Raw genomic sequence first — 19,332 nt, 5'->3', positions numbered from 1 at the left:
TGTCTCCTGGCTGCCGATTCCCGCTTGCTGCGCAGAAGGTTGTCTGTCTTTGCTGCCATCTTTGGTTCACAGCTACGGGTAGCCTTAATGGCAGTGAAACTTTGCCGCTCTTATGCTAAAGCTGGGGTCAATCGTATGGATTTGGGACGGTGGTTGAATCGCAGACTGCAGAATGGTTGAGGCTGGCAGGGACCTCGGGAGGTCGTTGGGTCCAACGTCACCCAGCATGGTCACCCAGAGTGAGTAGCTCGGGACCATGTCCAGTCAGCTTTTGAATATCTCCAAGGAGGGAGACCACACAACCTCTCTGGGCAACCTGTTCCAGTACTTGGTCACCCTCACAGTTGGAGAAGAAAAAAAAAAAAAAAAGGTTTCCTTATGGTTTGATGGTTTGCGTTTCGGTTTGTGTCCATTGCTTCTTGCCCTGTCACTGGACACCACTGAAATAAGCCTGGCCCAGTCTTCTTTACACCCTCCCTTCAGGTATTTATAAACACTGGTAAGATCCCCTCCAGCCTTCTCTTCTCCAGGCCGAGTAGTCCAGCTCTCTCAGCTTTTCCTCATATGTGTGATGCTCCAGTACCCTAAGCATTGTAGTGGTGCTTTTCTGAGCTCTCTCCAGTAGTTCCATATCTCCCTTGCACTGGGGATCCCAGAACTGGACCCAGCGCTCCAGGGGGGCCCTCACCAGTGCTGAGTGGAGGGGAAGGATCACCTCCCTTCACCTCCTGGCTCTGTAAGCAGACCTGGGTACCGTTGGCTTGCTTTGCTGCAAGAGCACATTGCTGCCTCATGGTCAACTTGATGTCCACCAAGGCCCCCAGGACCTTTTCCACACAGGGAGAGGGGGAGGAGTAAGGGTCGTATCTTTGAAAAGCCCGTATTTAATGGCTGGATTAAGTGCATTCGTACCTCTCCCCGCTGCGTGTGTCAGCACTTGCTTGCAGCCTGTTCCTGTTGGCTCGGCAGACTGATGGGCTTTAGCTTCTACAAAACACGGGGCTGTTGGGCTTCTGCCTGGAGTTCCCCTGGTTTCCCCAGGGTATGTTTGATGCAGAGAAGACCGCACGTTTAGGGGAGAACGTGTCTTCCACAGGGAAGACTCCTGTGTTTGTGCCAGTAGAGGGGAAGCATCCCTAAAGCTGACCCCCAGGCTGGCCTCTGAGGACTGGTGTTCGTGAGGAGCCTGAAACACCCAAATATTTCCAGTGCTCTTCGCAGGCTGTGCAGATGTCTGGGGTCAGTGGTGACAAATTATGTAGATTCCTCCCGCTTCCCTCTATCCTTTCTCATTTCCATTATCTGCCTTTTGTAGAGGCTGTAATTTATTGCATTTTGCAACCTTGTAATTTATGGCTTTTTTATAATTCTTTCTGAGCTTTCAGAAGTAACAGCTCCATGTACCCCAGTGCATTTCATTGTCACACTTGAGGCTTTCCCACCTCCCCCTGCACTTCCACTCTTTTCTTGTAACTTGCCTGTTTACTTGCTAAATTATTATTGTGCACTCAATAAAAATTGCATTTAAAAAGTGATAACTGAAATGACATTTAACATGGAAAGCACTTAAGCATAATTACACTATATGCATTACATCATTTCGTGACAGTTAATAAAAAAAAAATATCTGAACAGGGTTTTTTTGTTGTTGGGGGCTGTAGAGAGTGAGCGCTGGCATTTCATCACTTCTGGAAATGTATTTTTTATTTTTACTGGAGGGCTTCGTCCTGGGATTTTTCTGTCTCCTCTCTTGGTGGTAGCGCAGGTCTCCTGCATCTGGCGCGGCGGCGCAGGGTGAAGAAGTCAACCCTGTCATTCCGAGGGGTTCAAGCTGGCATAACGTGCTCAGAGTTTGATACGGTTTATTCCCAACTAGAAATTTTGATAGGGTTAGTTTGTTTGGATCAGTGACTTGAGCAGACGTGCTGCCATCGCTTGTGTTGGCACCGGGGCTGTAGTAAGGGGGAAGAGGAGGAGGTGACAGCCCCCACGGCAGTAGCACTTGCATGTTGCCTTCATCCACTTGTGGAGACTGGGGTGATGATGAGTGCCAATTAGCTTCGGCTCCTGGTTGTGCCCTACAGTGATCTATTATTTTTTTTGCTTCTGCTGGTGGCTGTAGCTGAGAGTTAAACAGTTAATGTCCTTGCTTTCTACTGTCCAATGACTTCTACAGAAACAGGGGAAGGGTGCCAGCCCCTCCTGACCCTGTGGCTCATATCCTCACTGATATGACTACTTGATTATTAGATTACCTGCAAATCGCAGCTCCTTGACCATCTGCTGTGTGGAACTCCTCAGCTCAACCCCAGCATCTGTCCAGCCCGGCCGGGCAGACTGTGGTGAATTCCTGAGCAGATCAGCCCAGCTTCCCAGCTGCGCGTTCTTCTGCCGTGCCTCGTCCTGTCCTTTTCCTACCTACCTGCTACAAAACTTCTGCCTAGGAAATGTTTCAGGGGTGATCCTTGCTCCGTGCCCTTCCTTTCTCCGGAAAGTGAGATGAGCCTGGTCGGGCAGTCATATGGGCTGCAAACCAGCTCTGGAAATCAGATTCCCATCTCCTGGGGGGATACGCAGATTGGAAGTCCTGTGCAACCAGGGTGGTCTCCCCGGTAGGAGCTGTGGTCTCCTTCCTCTTGGAGCCCTGAGCTGCCTGGAAAAGGGGTGAGGGATGGTGGACCCTTTCCGCACCATGAGCAAGGTGCAGCAACAAGCAGAGGGACTTTGAGTAGCAGGGCACGGGAAGATCTGTGAAAGCGTTTGAAGCCTAGTGAACAGATGATAGGAGCCACAGCGATTGACATTTCCAGGCTGCATGGGAGGGACTTTTGGAGCAAGTTGGGATGGAGAGCACGTGTCTTCTGCAATTCAGAGGGGAGTGATCTTTAGGAAGCAATGTCTGTGGCGGGTTTGGATAGTGGTCCATGCCTTGGAAGGGTAGTGGGCTTGTGAGGAGGTGACGGTAGGAGGACAAAATGGAAGCAGACCTTTATTTAAAAAAGGAGGGGACGAAAAAAAAAAAGAATGAGTGAGAACATTAGTGTCCATAAGCAAATTCCCCAGCGTGTCTAGAAATAGCGTGTTGCTTTTCTGTGGTGGTGGTGTGACTTGCCCTTCAAGTTAATAAACTGTTAATCACTTTATGGGTCATTTCATTCAAAATGTTCACTGAAGCATCCTGAGGTTGAGATAAAGGAGTTTTGTGAACTCGGGCATTTTTTCCCCCCTTTTTCTTCAAATGCACACATAACTAGAAACCATGCAGAGGCAGTAATAACTAATATAGCTGGGAAAGTAATCTCCTGGAGAGATTACTCTATGCTTTTTCAAGGAGGAAAAGGCATTTCTGGTTGCTTGTATCTTTTTTTATTATGATTTTTCCGAGTTGAGCATAAAAAAAGGTGGGGGGGGAATCTATCGATAAAATCCTCATCTGCTTGACAATCAGTCTCATCTGGGAACTACTTGGTATTATCTTGGCTTAATTCATTAGTAAGAATAAAAAAAGGCATTAAAAATGGACATCTCTATTGAGAGCACTTAATTCTTTGCAACAAGAGTCAATTATGTCCTATTGAGTAAGCCCCATGCAGAAACCACTTACTTGTGAAATTCCTCAGCCTGATAGCAGACCTGGGAAAAATAAGGTGGAAGGAGGGCAGAACCCTACGCCAGCAGGAGAGGCGAGAAATACCTGTTTCGCCCTGGATTTGCCGTCGCCTGATTTGGGAGGCTGGGTTGCAGGGGCTGGGGATGCAGAGGTCTGCGATCTGCAGCTGGGGCTGCCGGAGGGAGAGAGGAGAGCAATTCTTCTGTGAGCTCAGCCAGCGGCTGGGAGAGCGCGCTTTAGCTCTCTTAATGGTTTTATGGCTGAGAGTCTGTTAGGTTGATTTTTTTTTTTCTGTTCCCCCAATTTCTCTTGCACTTATTTCACAACAGCTCTTCAGTTTCTAAGGCGCTGGGGCTGAATGCTCCCGCAACGCATTGCGGAGGACGCTCCTACGCTGTGCACGCTCTGCTGGCAAAGAGGAGACTGCGCGGGATTTTTGCTGTTTTGTTTTCAGTGTGGGGTTGTATTGGGACCCCTTTGAGGCACATTCGCTGCCTGTTTCTCCAGGTGCTCAGCATGAGCCCACCATCACAAGGCCATCACCCCAGAGCCTGGGCGCCGGCATGGAGCTGCGTGTGGGTTTGGTACTGAGAACTGCTGTCCACGTGTATCAGACCGATTGTTTCAGTCCGTGGGATGTTGTTGAGTTTCTCTCTTCAGCAGGAGTTAATTCCAGCAGCCTTGTTGCCTGTGTTATTCGGGAGATCAGGTGCAGGTTCCTCCTGGCTGTGTGAGCTGTGGCACTGGGTGTGCTGGGAACGCGGCATCCATCACTCAAGGCAGAGGATTTGTCTGGTGACGACAGTAGTTTTGATAAGTTGGATGGGGAGATTTATAAATGGTAGGAAAAGGAACGGCACTGAAAGGAGAAGCAAACTGTGAAGCGTGTTTCCTGCTGCAATTTTTGTGGCTAAAATTTGGTGATACTTTAAGATGTTTATTGATCATCCAAACACACAGAGATGTATGTGGTCTATATAATTGTCTAAGTTTTATTTATGACACAAAGCCAAGTCAGCGTTATTATTTATGAATACAACTGCAAACCTGCGTTTCGGTTATGTGATCAGCTAAACGCCACTGCAAAGCAGCCTTCGGGCTTGCCCAGCCTGGAGCGCGGTGACGTGCCTCGGGAGTGCGGGAGTGAGCAGGAGCTGCTGCCATGCTGGGGGGTCAATCCATCATCCACTGGGCTTGGGAGAAGAAGCTGCAGAAAAAAAACAAGCAACAAACCCCTGACATTTGGAACATGAGGCAGAATCCTACGGCCCTGGGAAATTATGGTTTCCTCTTTAGAACTTACTCCTTCATTTTAGGAGGAACGTTATAAGTTGGCATTAAAAAGCACCTGTTGTATCACCATCAGATGTCTCACCATTTGAGTTTAAACGTCTCATCTGAAAGAATTCCCAACCAGGTTTCCTTTAAAGCAGTGGAGGCTGCTTGGGTTTCAGCTTTTGCCACTGCTGTTTAGAGTAATGCTAATTAACATTCTGGGCAAAGGAGCAGAGAGTGGGGAAGGGAAATGCTTATGATCTGTAAATGCCACTTTGCTCTTCTGGCACCGTCCCTCCGGGGAGCGGATTTCTTTCTTCTTGTTCTTGTTTTCCTCCCCTCCCTCCCACTGTCTTGGAGTAAAGCTGGTCGTTGGGCATATATTTTGCCTCAAGCGTACGCATAACTTTTCGCTGTGTCTACCTGCGTAGCGGCAGGTGGATCTGTATGGATGTGAGGGTACCTGCGTGCCCGCAGAGCAGCAACGTGTTGCTTTGAGTGTAGGTGAACCCGTGGCTGGTGCGTGCGAGCTGTTACCAAAGGAGGAGGCGTGTGGCAGGCTTGTCCCTGCCACAAGTTTCCCAGTCCCTTGATGATAAGCTACAAGCAAACGGGGGTGAAATCAGAAATTGGCAACATGCTGTCAGGAGGGATTAATTTCTGTCCCTGATTAACTTTATGCTGGAACAGCAGGAGACTAATACTTGACCGTACACGGTGCCTGATGCAACCTTTTCTTACACCAAGTAGATCTGAATCCATCCCCTCGTTACGTTATCTGAGATCCAAGTGGCAGGGCCATTGCTCTGGGTGCGTAATGACAAGCCACATATGTGTTTCCTAATGCTGATGGAAAGCACTGAAAACAATTTGCCAGCGCTTTGGGAGTCTGGCTCGAGCCATAAAAAAGTTTTGTTTCTGCTTGTAGTAGGTTTAATGCACTGGTCGGTCCCTAGTGGCTCCTGGTGGAGTATTGCTACTCTCCGTTCCTGTGCTACCTTTCCTCTAAGGCTTCCACAACACTTTGCAAAAACTAACGATAAATTCTTTCCAAGTGGGAGGTCAGTGAGACCATTCAGACGTGGGAAGGTGATTTGCCCACGATCATGTAGGCGGATCAGTACTCTGTGTGTGGCAAAGGGGGAATGCAGACCAAGTCCCCTTGCTCAGCCATAAGTGCCAGACAATTGCTCCCCACCTGTACCTAAAGCTTAATTAAGATCACACGCAGTAGCAGGGAGAGTGCAGGTGTGGAGCTGAAACAGCGCTTTGTGTCAACAGCAAAGTGCACGGGCAGGGCGGTTCCTGTAAGAACAGATGGGCCTGGAGCTCGGCCGTGCATTTGTGGGAGCGTCTCCGTGTGCCGGGGGAGAGGGCTGGGACAGCAGGGACTAGAGCCCTCAAATGTTAGGAAAAAACTGAAGAAGGAGAGGACAAAGCAAGTGGGGATGCAAATGTGTGTGCAGATCTGTGTGATGGTGGTTGGGTAGATCTGAGTGAGTACTTCTGGCTGCTCTGGGGGTGCTGGCTCCCTCTGGCCCACTGCGGCCGCTTCCCTGCACCCTGCTAATCCTGGGGTGTGATGGGGACCTGGGGACAGAGTTCTTCCCCATCTCTGGGACAGCCCTCCTGCGATCTTAGCAGTGTAGATAGCAGTTTGTTGGCTGCTAGGAGTGATGCTAGGATTGCAGATCATCCTGCTGTCTCCTCTTCGGCCATATGGAGAACAGAAACTCACAGCCCATGTATACCTGCTTCTGCAAAGCCTCTGTGTCTGGCTGTGCCTGGGAAAGAAACAGGCTACCCTTTGTTCTCTGTCCCAGGCCCGTAACACATCTCCTAGTGAGTCAGTCACCTACAGTAGTCGTATGGATCAGCTATATCTAGTGAAGGGCGAGTGTTTTCCTTTGCCTTGGTCCTTCTCTCGTGTTGAGGACCACCCTTCTGAGAGATGAAGCTGACCTGCTCTGGCTGATACCAGGGAGGGGATGGGAGAGCCTGTGAGTCGCTGCTGCACCATTCCGGGCTGGTGGGGGAGAATTTACCATGGTTAACCCCCCAAAATGCTGATCAAGCAAGCACTGGCTGGCTTGGGAGGGAGCGTGCTCGGCGAGGCTGGCAGAACCTGGAGCAGGTTGCCCAGAGAGGTGGTGGAAGCCCCGTCCCTGGAAGTTTTTAAGGCCAGGCTGGACGGGGCTCTGAGCAACCTGATCTAGTGGGAGGTGTCCCTGCCCATGGCAGGGGGGTTGGAACTAGATGATCTTTAAGGTCCCTTCCAACCTGAACCATTCTATGATTCTATGAGATGGTGCAGCAGGGAGCAACTTCTGCCAGCCAGCAGAGCACCCACCTGTTGAAAACCGCGTGGGGTCTGTGCAGGGTGGATCTGTGGGACGCTTACCCTCTGCTCCCCACCGAGGAGGAGTCCATGTCTGGCTCTTCCCATGATGACAGCAGGCAGCCCTGTGCCTTGTTTGTCACAGCTACAGCCAAGCAAGCAGCTGATCGAGAAGGCGGCTGGTGCAGGGGGGGCAGGGCGATTTACTGCTCTGCTAAGAGGTCCCCACTGTATTTTCCCTTTAATTTGAAGGGCTCCTCAGCAGGCTGTCAGGGCTGGGATGTGATGGCTGCACCTGCAAGGCGCTGGGAGGCTGCGTGCTAGCAAATCCTGCGCAGAAATAGCCTGGAGTGGGGGGCTGCAGCAGCGGGCTGGGTTTAGCAGGAGCATTTGACTGACGACTGCAGTTTTTCACTGGCATAATCACATCTTTTGGAGGTTGTGAAGATGAGGAAGATGGAGGAACAGGAAAGGGTGGGACACAGCACAGGTGAATGCTGTTGAAGCCCCCCATCGCCACATGTCACGTCCCACTCCCAGTAAAGAGGGAGGGTAAGTGACTTCAGATCCATAAATTCTCAACGGTGCGGACTAAGGTGAGATAAATCTCAAGGTCCGTATAGAAACATTTATTAGCTTCCCAAAATGGTTAGTATAGGTCCTAACAAGTCAACGATAATTGGTTAGGTATATAACAAATTATGGCAAGTGGTGAGGTGTGCATTGTGTTACCTAACAACAGGTATAGGACAACTTATGGCAAGCGGTACATAAGGTCATACTTAAGGTCATTACTTAACAACTCTAACCGTTACTTAACAATTCTAAAAGAAAAGAGAAACTGAGGGATAGAGAAAGGAGAAGATGGAGAAAAAGACAGAGAGAAAGAGATCACCGGTCCTGGTTCCAGCGTCTTTTTCAGGGAATCTTCCCAGGCATCATCTTCTTTCTTGGAAAAATCTTCCCAGGTATGGTCTCCTTTCTTGGGAAGAATCTTCCCAGGCAGTATCTTCTTCTATTGTTTCTTCTTTGTTCCCCCAGGGGCACTTATTTTCCCCTTTTATGTTTGCTGAATAAGCATGGTCCACCCCCCTTGCTGAGGACAGCCTTGTCTCAGGTTTCTCCCTTCTCCCAGGTGGCGTGTAGCATGATTTGGGTGGAGAGACAAGTGCCGTAGTCATACGTGTTTAGCATGATCTCTGTAATCTTCATTAGCATATGCAGGGTGTGCGCTTTCATATGCATTTCACAGCTAATGAAGCAAAGGTCACTCATCGGACACAATGGCCTTGAGAACTGAGAACTAGCAAGCTCACCACATGAGTGGCAGAACTACCCTGTCTTCACAAGACAGTTCTCCCACACTTTCAGGCGCCAGAAGTGTTAGCCTTATCAGTTCTTTGAAGGCCAGGCCTGCATTATTTATTTCCTTGCGAGTGTTTGAGGCGAGAGTTATTCCACGGCAGGATGCAGACGCTCGGTGCCCTGTTGTCATCAGCGATCAAATCAGGACCAGGGATCTTAGAATTCCTCAAACCTGCTCTCACCATTCCTGTCTGAGTATTCTTGTACTGTCTCTCTGCCCTTCCATCATAAAATGTGCACCTTGTTATGTCCAAGAATTGGGCTCTGTTTTTCCTGGTTTTTCTCCCCATCTCACTCCTGATCTGTGCTTTCTTTTCCCCCCAGAGTTCTGGTTTTGGGCATCTAATGAAAAATGCCCAGCTTTGACCGATGACTGGATATTCTGGGGACTGTTTTGAATAGCACCTTGGTGAAGAATCTACCTACGGCATTTCCTACTTGTTGCCTTAATTGTAGTTTGAACCCAAAACATTGGATATGAAAAGCATTAACTTGTGGGCAAAGAACAAACGAAGCTGAGTTTTTTAGCCTACAAGAGTATGAACTGAAGTAGGACAAATATTCAGATACGTAATGGGCCAGAGCAGCACGAGGCAGAAGTGCCTGTTCCTCATTAACTCTGCGCCTTTCTACCAAGAACACTGTTTTAATTTGCAGCAGGGGATTTTCAGATTTAGCATCATAAAAAGTTTTCAAGTAGGAACATGAAGCATTTTGTCTTGTGAAGCGTAGGAATCTCCATTGCTGGATGTCTTTTAAGAACAGGTCAGAGGAACATGTTAGGAAATGAGATAGCTGTGATACTAACGTTAGAAATGACATTTCCATGACACCCCCAACGGAAGGTAGTATCTGAGCAGGTTGGAACTCCATGAGCTGATGAGAATCCCTCTCAGCCGCCTTCTCTGGGATGCTGCAGAGGTTACTGAATCTTTTAGAGAAGTCTCTCCATTTGTGTGTTGGATCTCTGGAGGTTGCCTTCAGAAGAGACATCCAGTGGGATCTCTGGGGGCATGTATCTGTCCTGCCCCTCTGCCCCTCCAAGTCTGTGCTGGAAACTAAAACCTGGGCTGGGTTTCTCAGCTGGAGGGTTTGGTGCCACTGCTTGCCTTTGGAGGTGGAACTAAGTTGAAAACCTCATCTGCTCAACTGATAGGGCTTTGCAGGGGTTCACCTCTTTATTAAAATCTCCAGGTACGTGGTTTATTTTCGTAAAAGTCTCCATTTCTAGACCCACTGGCTGAGGGAGCAGGAAGCACTAGCAGGAGAAAGGATGAATCTGGAAATGCATGGAAGAAAGGTGTCTTACAAATGTATTCTCCATATCCTCTGGGGACAAGGCAAAGCTTTATGAGCCTATGCCACAATAGAGGGCTTTATGTTAAACATAAGTAATGACTTTCTAACAGGGTGGCTTGGAAGACACTGGAGGACATCAGCCAGGGAAGCCTGGGCTGTCCACCACCAGTGGACAAGAGCCTTTGAAGAGCACGGGTTCGGCAGGTCCTGTATGAACCAGAGGGATGGGTTGGACGAGTGTGTCTCTTCCAGCCTTGTTTCCAGCGAGTTTGGGTATTTACAGAAATGATTCCAGGGCTTGAGATTAGGGAGAAAAACTTGTAAACATGAATCTCTGAAGATCAGAGAAAGCTCCAAAACCTACATCAGAAGGTAAATCAAGAGAATTGCAAAGTTGCTATTTCTAAAAGTTCAGTTTCTTTAAAATAGATCATTACTCTGCAGAAACCTGTAGGGGTAACTGTTGACAGTGCTGACTTATGCTGGCCTACATTTCAATCGCTCTAGCTCTAATAAGAGATTTAGTTTAATTCCATGTCAGTGGAGTTATCCCAAATTTGCATCACTGCAGCTGAGAGCTGAATTTGGCCAGTGGTAGCCATCAATAAGAATAAAAGGCAGTGAGAGGTAATTGTTACTCTTTTTCTTGTGTAGTTAGAAGGAAAGCCTGCAAAATATGCCTGGGAGCGCCAGTGTTAGAGGCTGCACAGCCTTTTCCCGCAGCCCTTCCTACAAGAAGCAGCAGCTTTTCTGGCACAGAAGATAAGCTGTTTGGGGAAAAGAGGCTGGGTTATTTATTTAAAGTCAAGTCTCTGAGGATCCGAGAGTCTTGCATTGTGCAAGTGAGGGAGCCGTGCATGGGGAATGCTTGCAGGGAACGGGGAGCAGCCTTTGCCCGGCTGTGGCAGCCCTGGCCCGGGCACCGCCGCTGTCGGTGTGCTTTGGCTCATGCTCTTCCTCTTCTCTCGTAGCAGTGGTGCTCCCCTCCTCATCCTCCTCGCTGCTGGGGAAACCGAGTCTGGTGAGATCCCATTTTGGGTCTGTATTGGCTTTTGTAATTTCAGTCTCCTAAACATTCAGCCTTGGAAAAGGAGTGGCACAATAAAGGAAAACAAAATTTTAAACCATCCAGCAACTGTGAGAAAGGCAGAACTGCGGCCTCGCAGAGCCCAGGGGTGACCTGAGAAGCAGAGAAGTTTCTTGCTTTATCGTTCCCTAACCATTTTCATCATCTTCTCCTGTTCATCTCATCCACGTGCTCTCTGGAACCACCAGTCCCACCACAAACCCTCCCTCCCTCCCTGGGCTTCCTGCTCCGTTCCCCCTCTCCTCCGAACCCTCCTTCCGTGACCCCTTCCTCCCGACCCCTGCGCTTGTCCTGGTGGGTCCAGCGTGGTGCTTCAGCAGAGCGTGTGCCTCTGCCAGAGAGCACTTTAACCTCTTTTGGTTAAGCTGATGATCCATTCCAAAATTGATTTTAATCCTTGCTTATAAGTAAAGCAGTGGGAAATTGAATTTTGTTGAACCGATATAAATCAAGCATATATTTCTGGAAGAGCTTCACGTGGAAGGATTCTGTGATTTGCACTGCTGTATCAATGCAGCTTTAGATCTGACGTATCCCTTGCTTTGATACAATATAATTTCATTCTCTTAGGGACAACGGGGTAAACCTGGTATGATCCATAGTGCATAGTCACTGACTCTGATAGAAATAGTATAAAGATGAAATATAGGAAACTTGTGCAACTTTATCTGTGACAGCATCCCTCCTAAGGTAGTCTGGGTGCAATTGTAATGATGCTGATCTGAAGGACACCTGTTCTGTAGAGACGTGACTTAATCAAACCAGTTAAACTCTTCTGCATATCTCCTGAAGGAAAGCAGTTGAGGTATCTTTTAAAAACACTGTGTTTTCCTTATCTTCCTTTCCTTTTCTTATGTCCCGTATAACCAAGAGAGCAGCCAGAGTCAAGGATCAGGTTGGGGTTTTTAGTTTTCTTTCTGTTTTACTGTACAAGCGTATGTTTTCAGAGCATGCGTGATCTCTGAATGCATTTGGGCATTTGTCGGGGATGCTGTAGCTGTTCTCTGCCTCTCATACATTAGCACAGCAGGCTCTGGTGGCTTGTGCCCTGACCTGGCAGCAAGACCCACGCCATCCAAGTGGCTGTGAGTGTGCAGAGGAGTGCTTGGACAGAGCTCCCACCCTGGTTGAGACCTCACGTTTTCAACTCTGCAGTGATTTATTTTTACAGCGCTTTATCTGAAAAGGAGAAGACTGGGTGTGAAGTTGTGTGCTACTGAATTACCCTGCCAGAAGATTCACTCTCTGCAGACACCCAGGCAGGTCTGTTGCTCTGAGAGCTCCCCGTACAAGGGTTTGAAGACTAAAAGCAGCTTTCCAGGCCAGGAGAGGTTTTCTATAATCCAGGCTAACCGTGCATAGCCCTTTATCCCTGTCTAGTTGCTAAATTATGCATAGCAGTCTCAGGTCTGCTTTGGGGCTGGCAGGCCTGAAGTCTCAGCCGTAGAGGCTCGTTGTCCTGGGTTGAGCGAGCAGAATTCCAGCCAGTGCCAGTGACACAGAGGATGGGAGATGTGGATGCCTGTGCCGGGTGGGGAGTGCTGGAGCAGCTCCACATCTCCATCCCTGCTGGAGTGGGCTGCCTTCCTCCTGTCCCCCATGTCCTCTGTGGTACTGCTGCCTTTTAGCAGGGTCTCTAATGAAGGAAGGAGACCTTAGTTCTATGGTTTGTTTGCGTCGGTGATAGCTGACCATCCCTGAGGAGCAGCTAAACTGCGCGTTTCCCTATCCTGCTTTTGTGGGAGAGCTGTGAAGAGCTGCTCGGAGGGTGCTTGCTCTTTATTAGGTAGGTGGAAGGAAGGAGCACAGCAGGGAAATGGCACTGTGCGAGGAGAGAGGGAGATGGGGTTAGTAAATGTCAAGCTGTTTGCCTCCTGTGCGCGCTCCAGCACATCCGCAGGCTGCAGGAGCAGCAGCAGCTCTTGCCGAGGACAAGGCAGAGGTTGCAGCAAGGGGCAGGTCAGGCTCTGCGGGACCAGCTGCCTGTATGGCTCCCGAGGGGCCAGGGGACATGGGGTCCATGGTACTGGCTCTGGGTGTCGGCGTGGGGTAGGTTGGCAAAGCCCTCACTGGACTGCGGCACCATTGCTCACCTGCGCCTGCTTCCCTTTGCCTTTCCCCATCCTGACTCCTCGGCAGGGAACACCAGGATCTAGCACCTTCCAGGCTGACGGCTGCTTTGCCAGAAGACCACCTCCGTGCCCTCTGCTGGTCCCCATCCCCCAGTCCCTGCGGTGGGGTGTGATATGCTCTGTACGATGTGGAACAGGCAGCACCGATTGTCCTGGCGGGCTGTCAGCGAGGCCGCTATCACTCTTTTCACTGCCTGCTTGATTATCCCTGACGCTGCGCCGAGGCTGACATCCTCCTAATGTAATATAGACACCACGATGATTACCATCATTGCAAGAACTATAAGCACCAGACGATGAAATTTAACAACAGTAGGTGCAGCAGGGACGAGGGGCGAGATGGGAATCGTGCTGTCTCTGCTCTCTGCCTGTGGCCCTGAGCAGTCTCCATCTTCCAGCAGGATCTCTGGGGTTTTGCACTCCTTTTCCTCCATGTTACCCAGCCACAGTGCTCCTTGCTCAGCCTGGACCATCTCACAGTGCTCTTGCTGGTTGGTTGTGCTGCTGGGCAATTCTTCTTTAGGCTCCCTCTCGGTCAGTGGTCTGCTCTGTGTGCCCAAGGCACCAGCAAGTCTGCTCCAGGTTTCCGCCTGTTCCTCTTCAGTGATACCCTGAGCCGCGGGGAACTGGCAGGATGCCACCATAGGTGAGATGAGAATCAAAATGGGCCAGACCACCGCTTGTCTGGTGGAGACCAATAGATCCTAAAGCCCCAGGAGAAGCACTAGACGAGCGCCTGAGCAAGCGGCTCCTCTCAGGGCAGGTATCCTGCTGCAGTATTTGCTGTACCAACAAATTCCCTTTGCAGATACCATATCTGGGTCACCGTATGAAGCCGATCAGCAATGGGCCTGGCTGCGGGAGCTTGAAGTATCCCCCTGAACAGAGACCCTGTAATAATGTTCCCTACCCCCGGTAATAATGCCAGGTGGGAAAAACCATTTATTTTCATGGTGTACGGCCTTTGTAGGGCATGACGTGGCACAGTCCCGTCGCTGGGGTGTGAGGGGTTATCTCGGGTGTGCATGGCAGTCGTTCCCGAAGAGGTGCGCTTTGGTCTTTGCCTCCCTCACCTGGAGCACGCTGCGCTGAGGCGCGATGCTCTGGCAGCGGGGAGGCAGCCCGCTCTGTTGCTGCACGAAGTACTTTGCTCTTTTGCAAACATGCCAGGTTTGCGCTGTGATTAAACGCTGGTGTTTGGACTGCAGCTGTCCAAACCAGGTGTATTGGATTCTTACGAGGGGCGGGGAGGGAAATAATAATAATTTCTGGAAGATGACTGTTCCCCAGACCAGACGCCTTTGCAGCAGGAGCTGGAGCACCGCAGCCTGTCCTAGAAGGGTGCAGGGCTTGGCCCCGAGCAAACCCCAGCTGGGTTTGAGCTGTGGGTCCGGCCTGTGTCCTGGCCCAGTGGGGCTGAGAGTTGCTGGGGTTACCGGCTGCCCTGTTAGGGTTCAGCTTCTTGGTGGTTGTGGCTTCTTGGGAGCTTGTTATCTTCCTTCATGTTTTATCATCAGATACCTTGGCCCATGGGAAGGTGCTGGGTCCTCTTGTGGCAGCTCATGGAGTAGTGATTTCCGCGCCCGTGGGAGTATTTCTGCACCTTTTCCTGTTCCTTCTCGGGCTGCCCAGTCTCACGGTGCTGGGTGCGCTCCCGGGGAATTGGGGGACGGCAAACGCTTTCTCTGAACCCTGACAGCTCCCTGGGTATAGAGGCACAGAGGGAATTAATAGCAGGGATGAGCATCATTTGTTGTGCATTAGGAGCAAGGCAAACAAGCGAATTTAGAGAGTGGATGTTCTGAGGCAGTATCAGATCTGCCTCTTCGCTTATTCAGTTGCTGCTGTGAACGCGTATTGGCAATCGGTTGTGCTACCAGCTCTGCTTTTTAGGAAGGCTACTTAGCACTTCTCTGCTGGTTTAGATCGTCTTGTCAGCTGTTTATCATTGCACTATGCTTAGCACTATTTGGGATTAAATTTTTCAAGTTCCAGGTTGTCTTGAGCTGTTTGATTTTCCCTCCCACCTGCCACCATTTTTTGGGGTGGTGTTTGGTTTTGTTTTGGTTTGGTTTTTTTTCAACTCAGTACTTTCTGGGTTTTTTGCCTGTGTTAATACTTCCCCCTGCTCTTGCCCCTTACTAGTTCACTCTCGGCATCCACTGATGGACTTTTCTTTCCACTGCCATGCCTGGATCTTCTGGCTACTGCATCCAGCTTCAGCCCTTCCTAGACTTTTTATTGAGATTTGCAGTTTATAATTTGGTCTCTATCCCCGTCCCCTGAATACAGCAGCTGCCTCCTCTGTCCTGCCTGAGGGCTGATACCTCCATAGGTGGTTCAGGGGCTCTGTGCAGCCCCTCTCCTGGTCCAGAAACTTCAAGTTTGCCAACCACGTTGAGCAGGGCTAATGCCAAGGGCATTACCAGTTGTTTCAGCACGGCTGGAGCGTTGCAGGATTGGGTTTCGCTCTCGTGTTCCTGCATTGCCACCTGCTCGCCCTGCCTGTCGGAGGACACGCAGACTGTGAAGGCCAGGGGTATGTTCACGAAGGGTTTGCAAAGTAAAACCCAGTCCACCAAGAGCGTGCAGCCTGCACCCCCTTCTCCCCGAGGGTTCCGGTGTGGTTGGGTATGAGTGTACCTACATGGAATCAGAAGCAGCGGTTTCTTGACTCCGAGGTCACTGCTGTTAAAAATTTCAAACCCAGGTCCCAGAGCAGCGGATCACAGGAGAATTTCAATGAGAATGGCTTTCTAGTCTGGACAAAACTAAGAGGAATGCTGAGGAATGTTTGGGATGTCTTTGGCTAGAAAATTTGTCCTCTGATTCAGCTCAAGGAAAAACCCAATATGGGAAATGTCACCTTAGATAAGTAAAACCCGGCCAAGGTCTGAACGACCCAAAGCAAAATGCTGCAATGGGGAGCTCGAAGCTATCTTAATTGCCTGGAGCACTACCATTCACTCCCCTGCCTGTCTGGTATGTTCTTGCGCTCCTATGGTCACTGTTAATTCATGCTGGATTGTTCTAATTAACGCCGATGAACTGTTCAGCCAAGAAGACTGCGGAGCTCTGCAGCTGCAGAGAGGGCTGGAGGAACATCTCCTGGTTTCTTTTTCTGTTTTTCCCTCCCTTGTGGACAGGCACCGTTTCTGTCCATAACCAATAGGAGCCAATTTTCTGTTTCATAACAGGAAAATACTAATGTCAGGACACCCTCCTTACCCAAAGCTTTCTCCTTGAAGATTGCTCCTCTTTGCTTTCCTAATTGCTGCTGCTCAGCTGGAGGTAGCGCGCGCCTTCCAAACACGTTATTTTGTTATGCTGTTACTTACCAAAGGGAAAAAAGACTATGAGAGAATATTGCTTTGTGTCAAGCATTCCTCACGTTAACCCTTTCTGGGTAGATGCGGGACATTTTTCTCTAGCGCGGGATGTTTTGCCATTGGCAATACACACTTTTTGGTCTGAAGCTTGGGGTGTGATGGAGCTGTGACTTGAAGAACACCTAGAAATCATTTCTGCTGGAGCCTGAGGATGCCTCTGAACTGTGTTCTCTTACTAAAGCATCCTCTTTGGAGTCACTGTGCTCACATAACCATCACTTACAATAAGAGAGGAGTTGCTAGATTAATGTGAAGTATGGGTGGTTTGGGGACCAGAATGATTTGGGTGAAGCCCTTGGAATCAAGTTGGCTGAAAACTTAATGCTTGGAGTTACCCTTCCCTGAAGACTGGCAGGTCTGGAGCCTGCAAGAGGGCACTGGAGGCATGGTCCATGTGTTTCTTAGGGACTGAGGAGTGGGACGAGGACCGCAGATGTTAGGCTCGCTGTGTCCCTGCTCTTGGCTCGTGGGCTGTTCTCTTGCAGGTCAGTAACTAGGAGAATTCACAGAAATGCTGTTTTCTTCAGAAACTTCAGAAATGAGCAGGTCTGAGCCTTTTGTGTGCCAGCCCACTGACGGAGGCAGGGTGGGTTACCATTCTGGCAGCCAGGACAGGTTACCTGAATACCTTGGGGCTTTTGGGGGGAAAAAAACAACCTGGTTGCCTGGAGTAGAGATAGGATAGAGTAATCATGTATGTGGACACAAGGCTGCTGGGCGAGGCATGCTGTCCAGAATTTCCTAGTGGCATGGAAGAAAGGAGTTTGGGCAGAGCAGGGACCTCAGCGAGAGCTGCAGAAAACAAAGTTGAAGCCTGAAGATTAGCCCCGTAGGTCTGGAGGGACTGTGCAGAGCCAAAAGAGCAGCCTTTTGCTTAGTCTCCGAGCATACTCCTGCAGCTTCAACCTCAGAAACCACTTTGTTTCACCACGAAAGGAAAGGGGAGGCTCTGGAATTCATTGCCAGCTGCCTTTCAGTGATGGGGTCGCTTCCTGCTCCAGCTCATTAACATCTGGAAAAGGGTGGACTAAGTAGTTTCCCAACATATGAAGAGGGTCTCATCCTGTTCTTTAGCTGTGTAATGTGCTGCTCTCCAGATCCTGGGCACCTGCCTGCCCGTACCTTTATTTTTACTGGCTCCACCAAGAGAAACAGTTGTGGTGGTATCAGCCTGGTGGGTGTCTCTAGCCAAGCTTCTCCTTAGTCCTGCCTTCATGGGACAAGATGTGGGGATTTCTGGGGTACGTGTTTGTCTTGTGCAAGCTGATTGTTTACTGTTTGTGTTTGGGTGCTGCTCTGAGACCCAGGGCAGATCAGGGCAGCAGGCAGATGTTCCGTGAGAAATGGTTTCTGCACCACCTGGTCTCTTCCTTTGTCGCGATGGTCAGGTCTGCAACAAACCGGCAGCTACAGGCAGAGTATTTCACCTCTAATGAAGCTGCAGCAAAGAGGGTTTTTAGTCCCATGGGAAGTAATGATTCAGCTCCCAAGGATCATGCAAGCTCGGGTAGGTGCCAGACATGCTTAGCATGGAAATCACAGTTAAACATGGAGTCAGCTACCTCCGTGGGGAGGTCCAGCTCTCCTTGGAGGGTTTTCTGCTGCCAGATGTCTTCATGTCTGGAATTGCAGGTATTTGCAAGTAGCCTGAGGATTAAGAGGGAAGCAGAATCCAGTTTGCTGTGTGGTTTTCTTCGTGTATTTTACCTAAGAATAGATAAGGCTTGAGGATATTTTTTTTGCTTATCTCAGATGACTGTAAAAAGGCCTTCTCTTTTGCCCTGTGTTGGTTGCACCTGAGTTTGCAGACAAGCTGAGTTAACAAGTCCGAAAATGATCTGAGGAGGTGACTGAGGGGTTGGTGGTTGCCGGGTCTTGTGGTGGGACTGAGCCCTTCTTGTTGGGGCAGTGCTGATGCCAACAGCACGTCCCTTGGGGCTGGCATTGTCGTCTGCAGTTGTGTGATGTGGCTTGGACGGGCAGGCCCACGGGTCACAGGGTGCACGCTTTGGGTGCAAACATTCAAATAAAACCAGGTAATTGCATCTGGCCTTCAGGATAATCCCAGTTATAGACCTGTGCCTCTCCCTACCACAGCCTGGCCAAGTTCTGGACTGGTTGTAGAAATCGTGATCTCCTGAGGGTGCTGCTGTATTATGGCGTGCTTAGAGACGAGAGCCTGCAAGCATGAAGGCAGGCAGCTATAAAGCCAATGGTGTGGGCAGCAGGTGAAATGCCTTTTTTTTTTTTTTTTTTTTTCCTGGTTGCAAAGCCTTTCCTCTCTTGTTCCCCTCATTTTGAAAGCTGATATTGTTACCTAATCCACATTGCTAAAATTCTTCTGTGTTAGAGGATCAGCTTTTCTGTGGGAAGTCTCCTGTACTTCTCTCTAATATTGACTGTCATTCTCTTGTTTCCCTTCTTAGATCTACAATGAGAATAGAAACCTGTTTGAAGTCAAGGAGAACGTGCCCAGGAAATTGGTGGAGAAGGTCGCAGGGGACATCGAGAGCCTCTTGGCCAAGAAAGTCCGTGCTTTAAAGGTAAGGTGATGGGCCTGCGTGCTGATCCTTTGTCTGATGTGTTCAGTTTAAAGAAGAGGGTTGGTGCTGGCGTAGCGTTATGGGTTCAGCTTCAAAGTAATTTCTGTGGTTATGTGGCCTTTTCTGGGAACTGCATCGTGCGTATGGAGTACGTCTGGGGTCTGAGGTGAGGACATATCATGTGAGGATCTACTATAGGTATCTTCTTGTTTTTTATCTCCTCCCACCGTCATGTGAACACACCCGAAGGCGTTGCCACAAGAATACAAGTGGCAGCAAAAGCCTGGCAGCAAA

The 19,332-nt window shown here is 49.6% G+C and overlaps 1 protein-coding gene across 2 annotated transcripts in view; it reads left to right on the top strand.

Annotated features, from left to right (window-relative positions):
* CACNA2D2 (calcium voltage-gated channel auxiliary subunit alpha2delta 2) overlaps window positions 1–19,332 on the top strand; it is a 225,481-nt gene that overhangs the window by 69,018 nt on the left and 137,131 nt on the right. For both annotated transcript variants that reach the window (XM_074603248.1, XM_074603249.1), the window contains exon 3: window positions 18,922–19,038. In XM_074603248.1, coding sequence (XP_074459349.1) covers window positions 18,922–19,038 — 117 coding nt within the window. The remainder of the gene's footprint in view (window positions 1–18,921; window positions 19,039–19,332) is intronic.

The sequence above is a fragment of the Larus michahellis genome, chromosome 10 (genome assembly GCF_964199755.1).
Source record: "Larus michahellis chromosome 10, bLarMic1.1, whole genome shotgun sequence".
Lineage (NCBI taxonomy): Eukaryota > Metazoa > Chordata > Aves > Charadriiformes > Laridae > Larus > Larus michahellis.
This window is presented reverse-complemented; position numbering and strand designations above follow the sequence as displayed.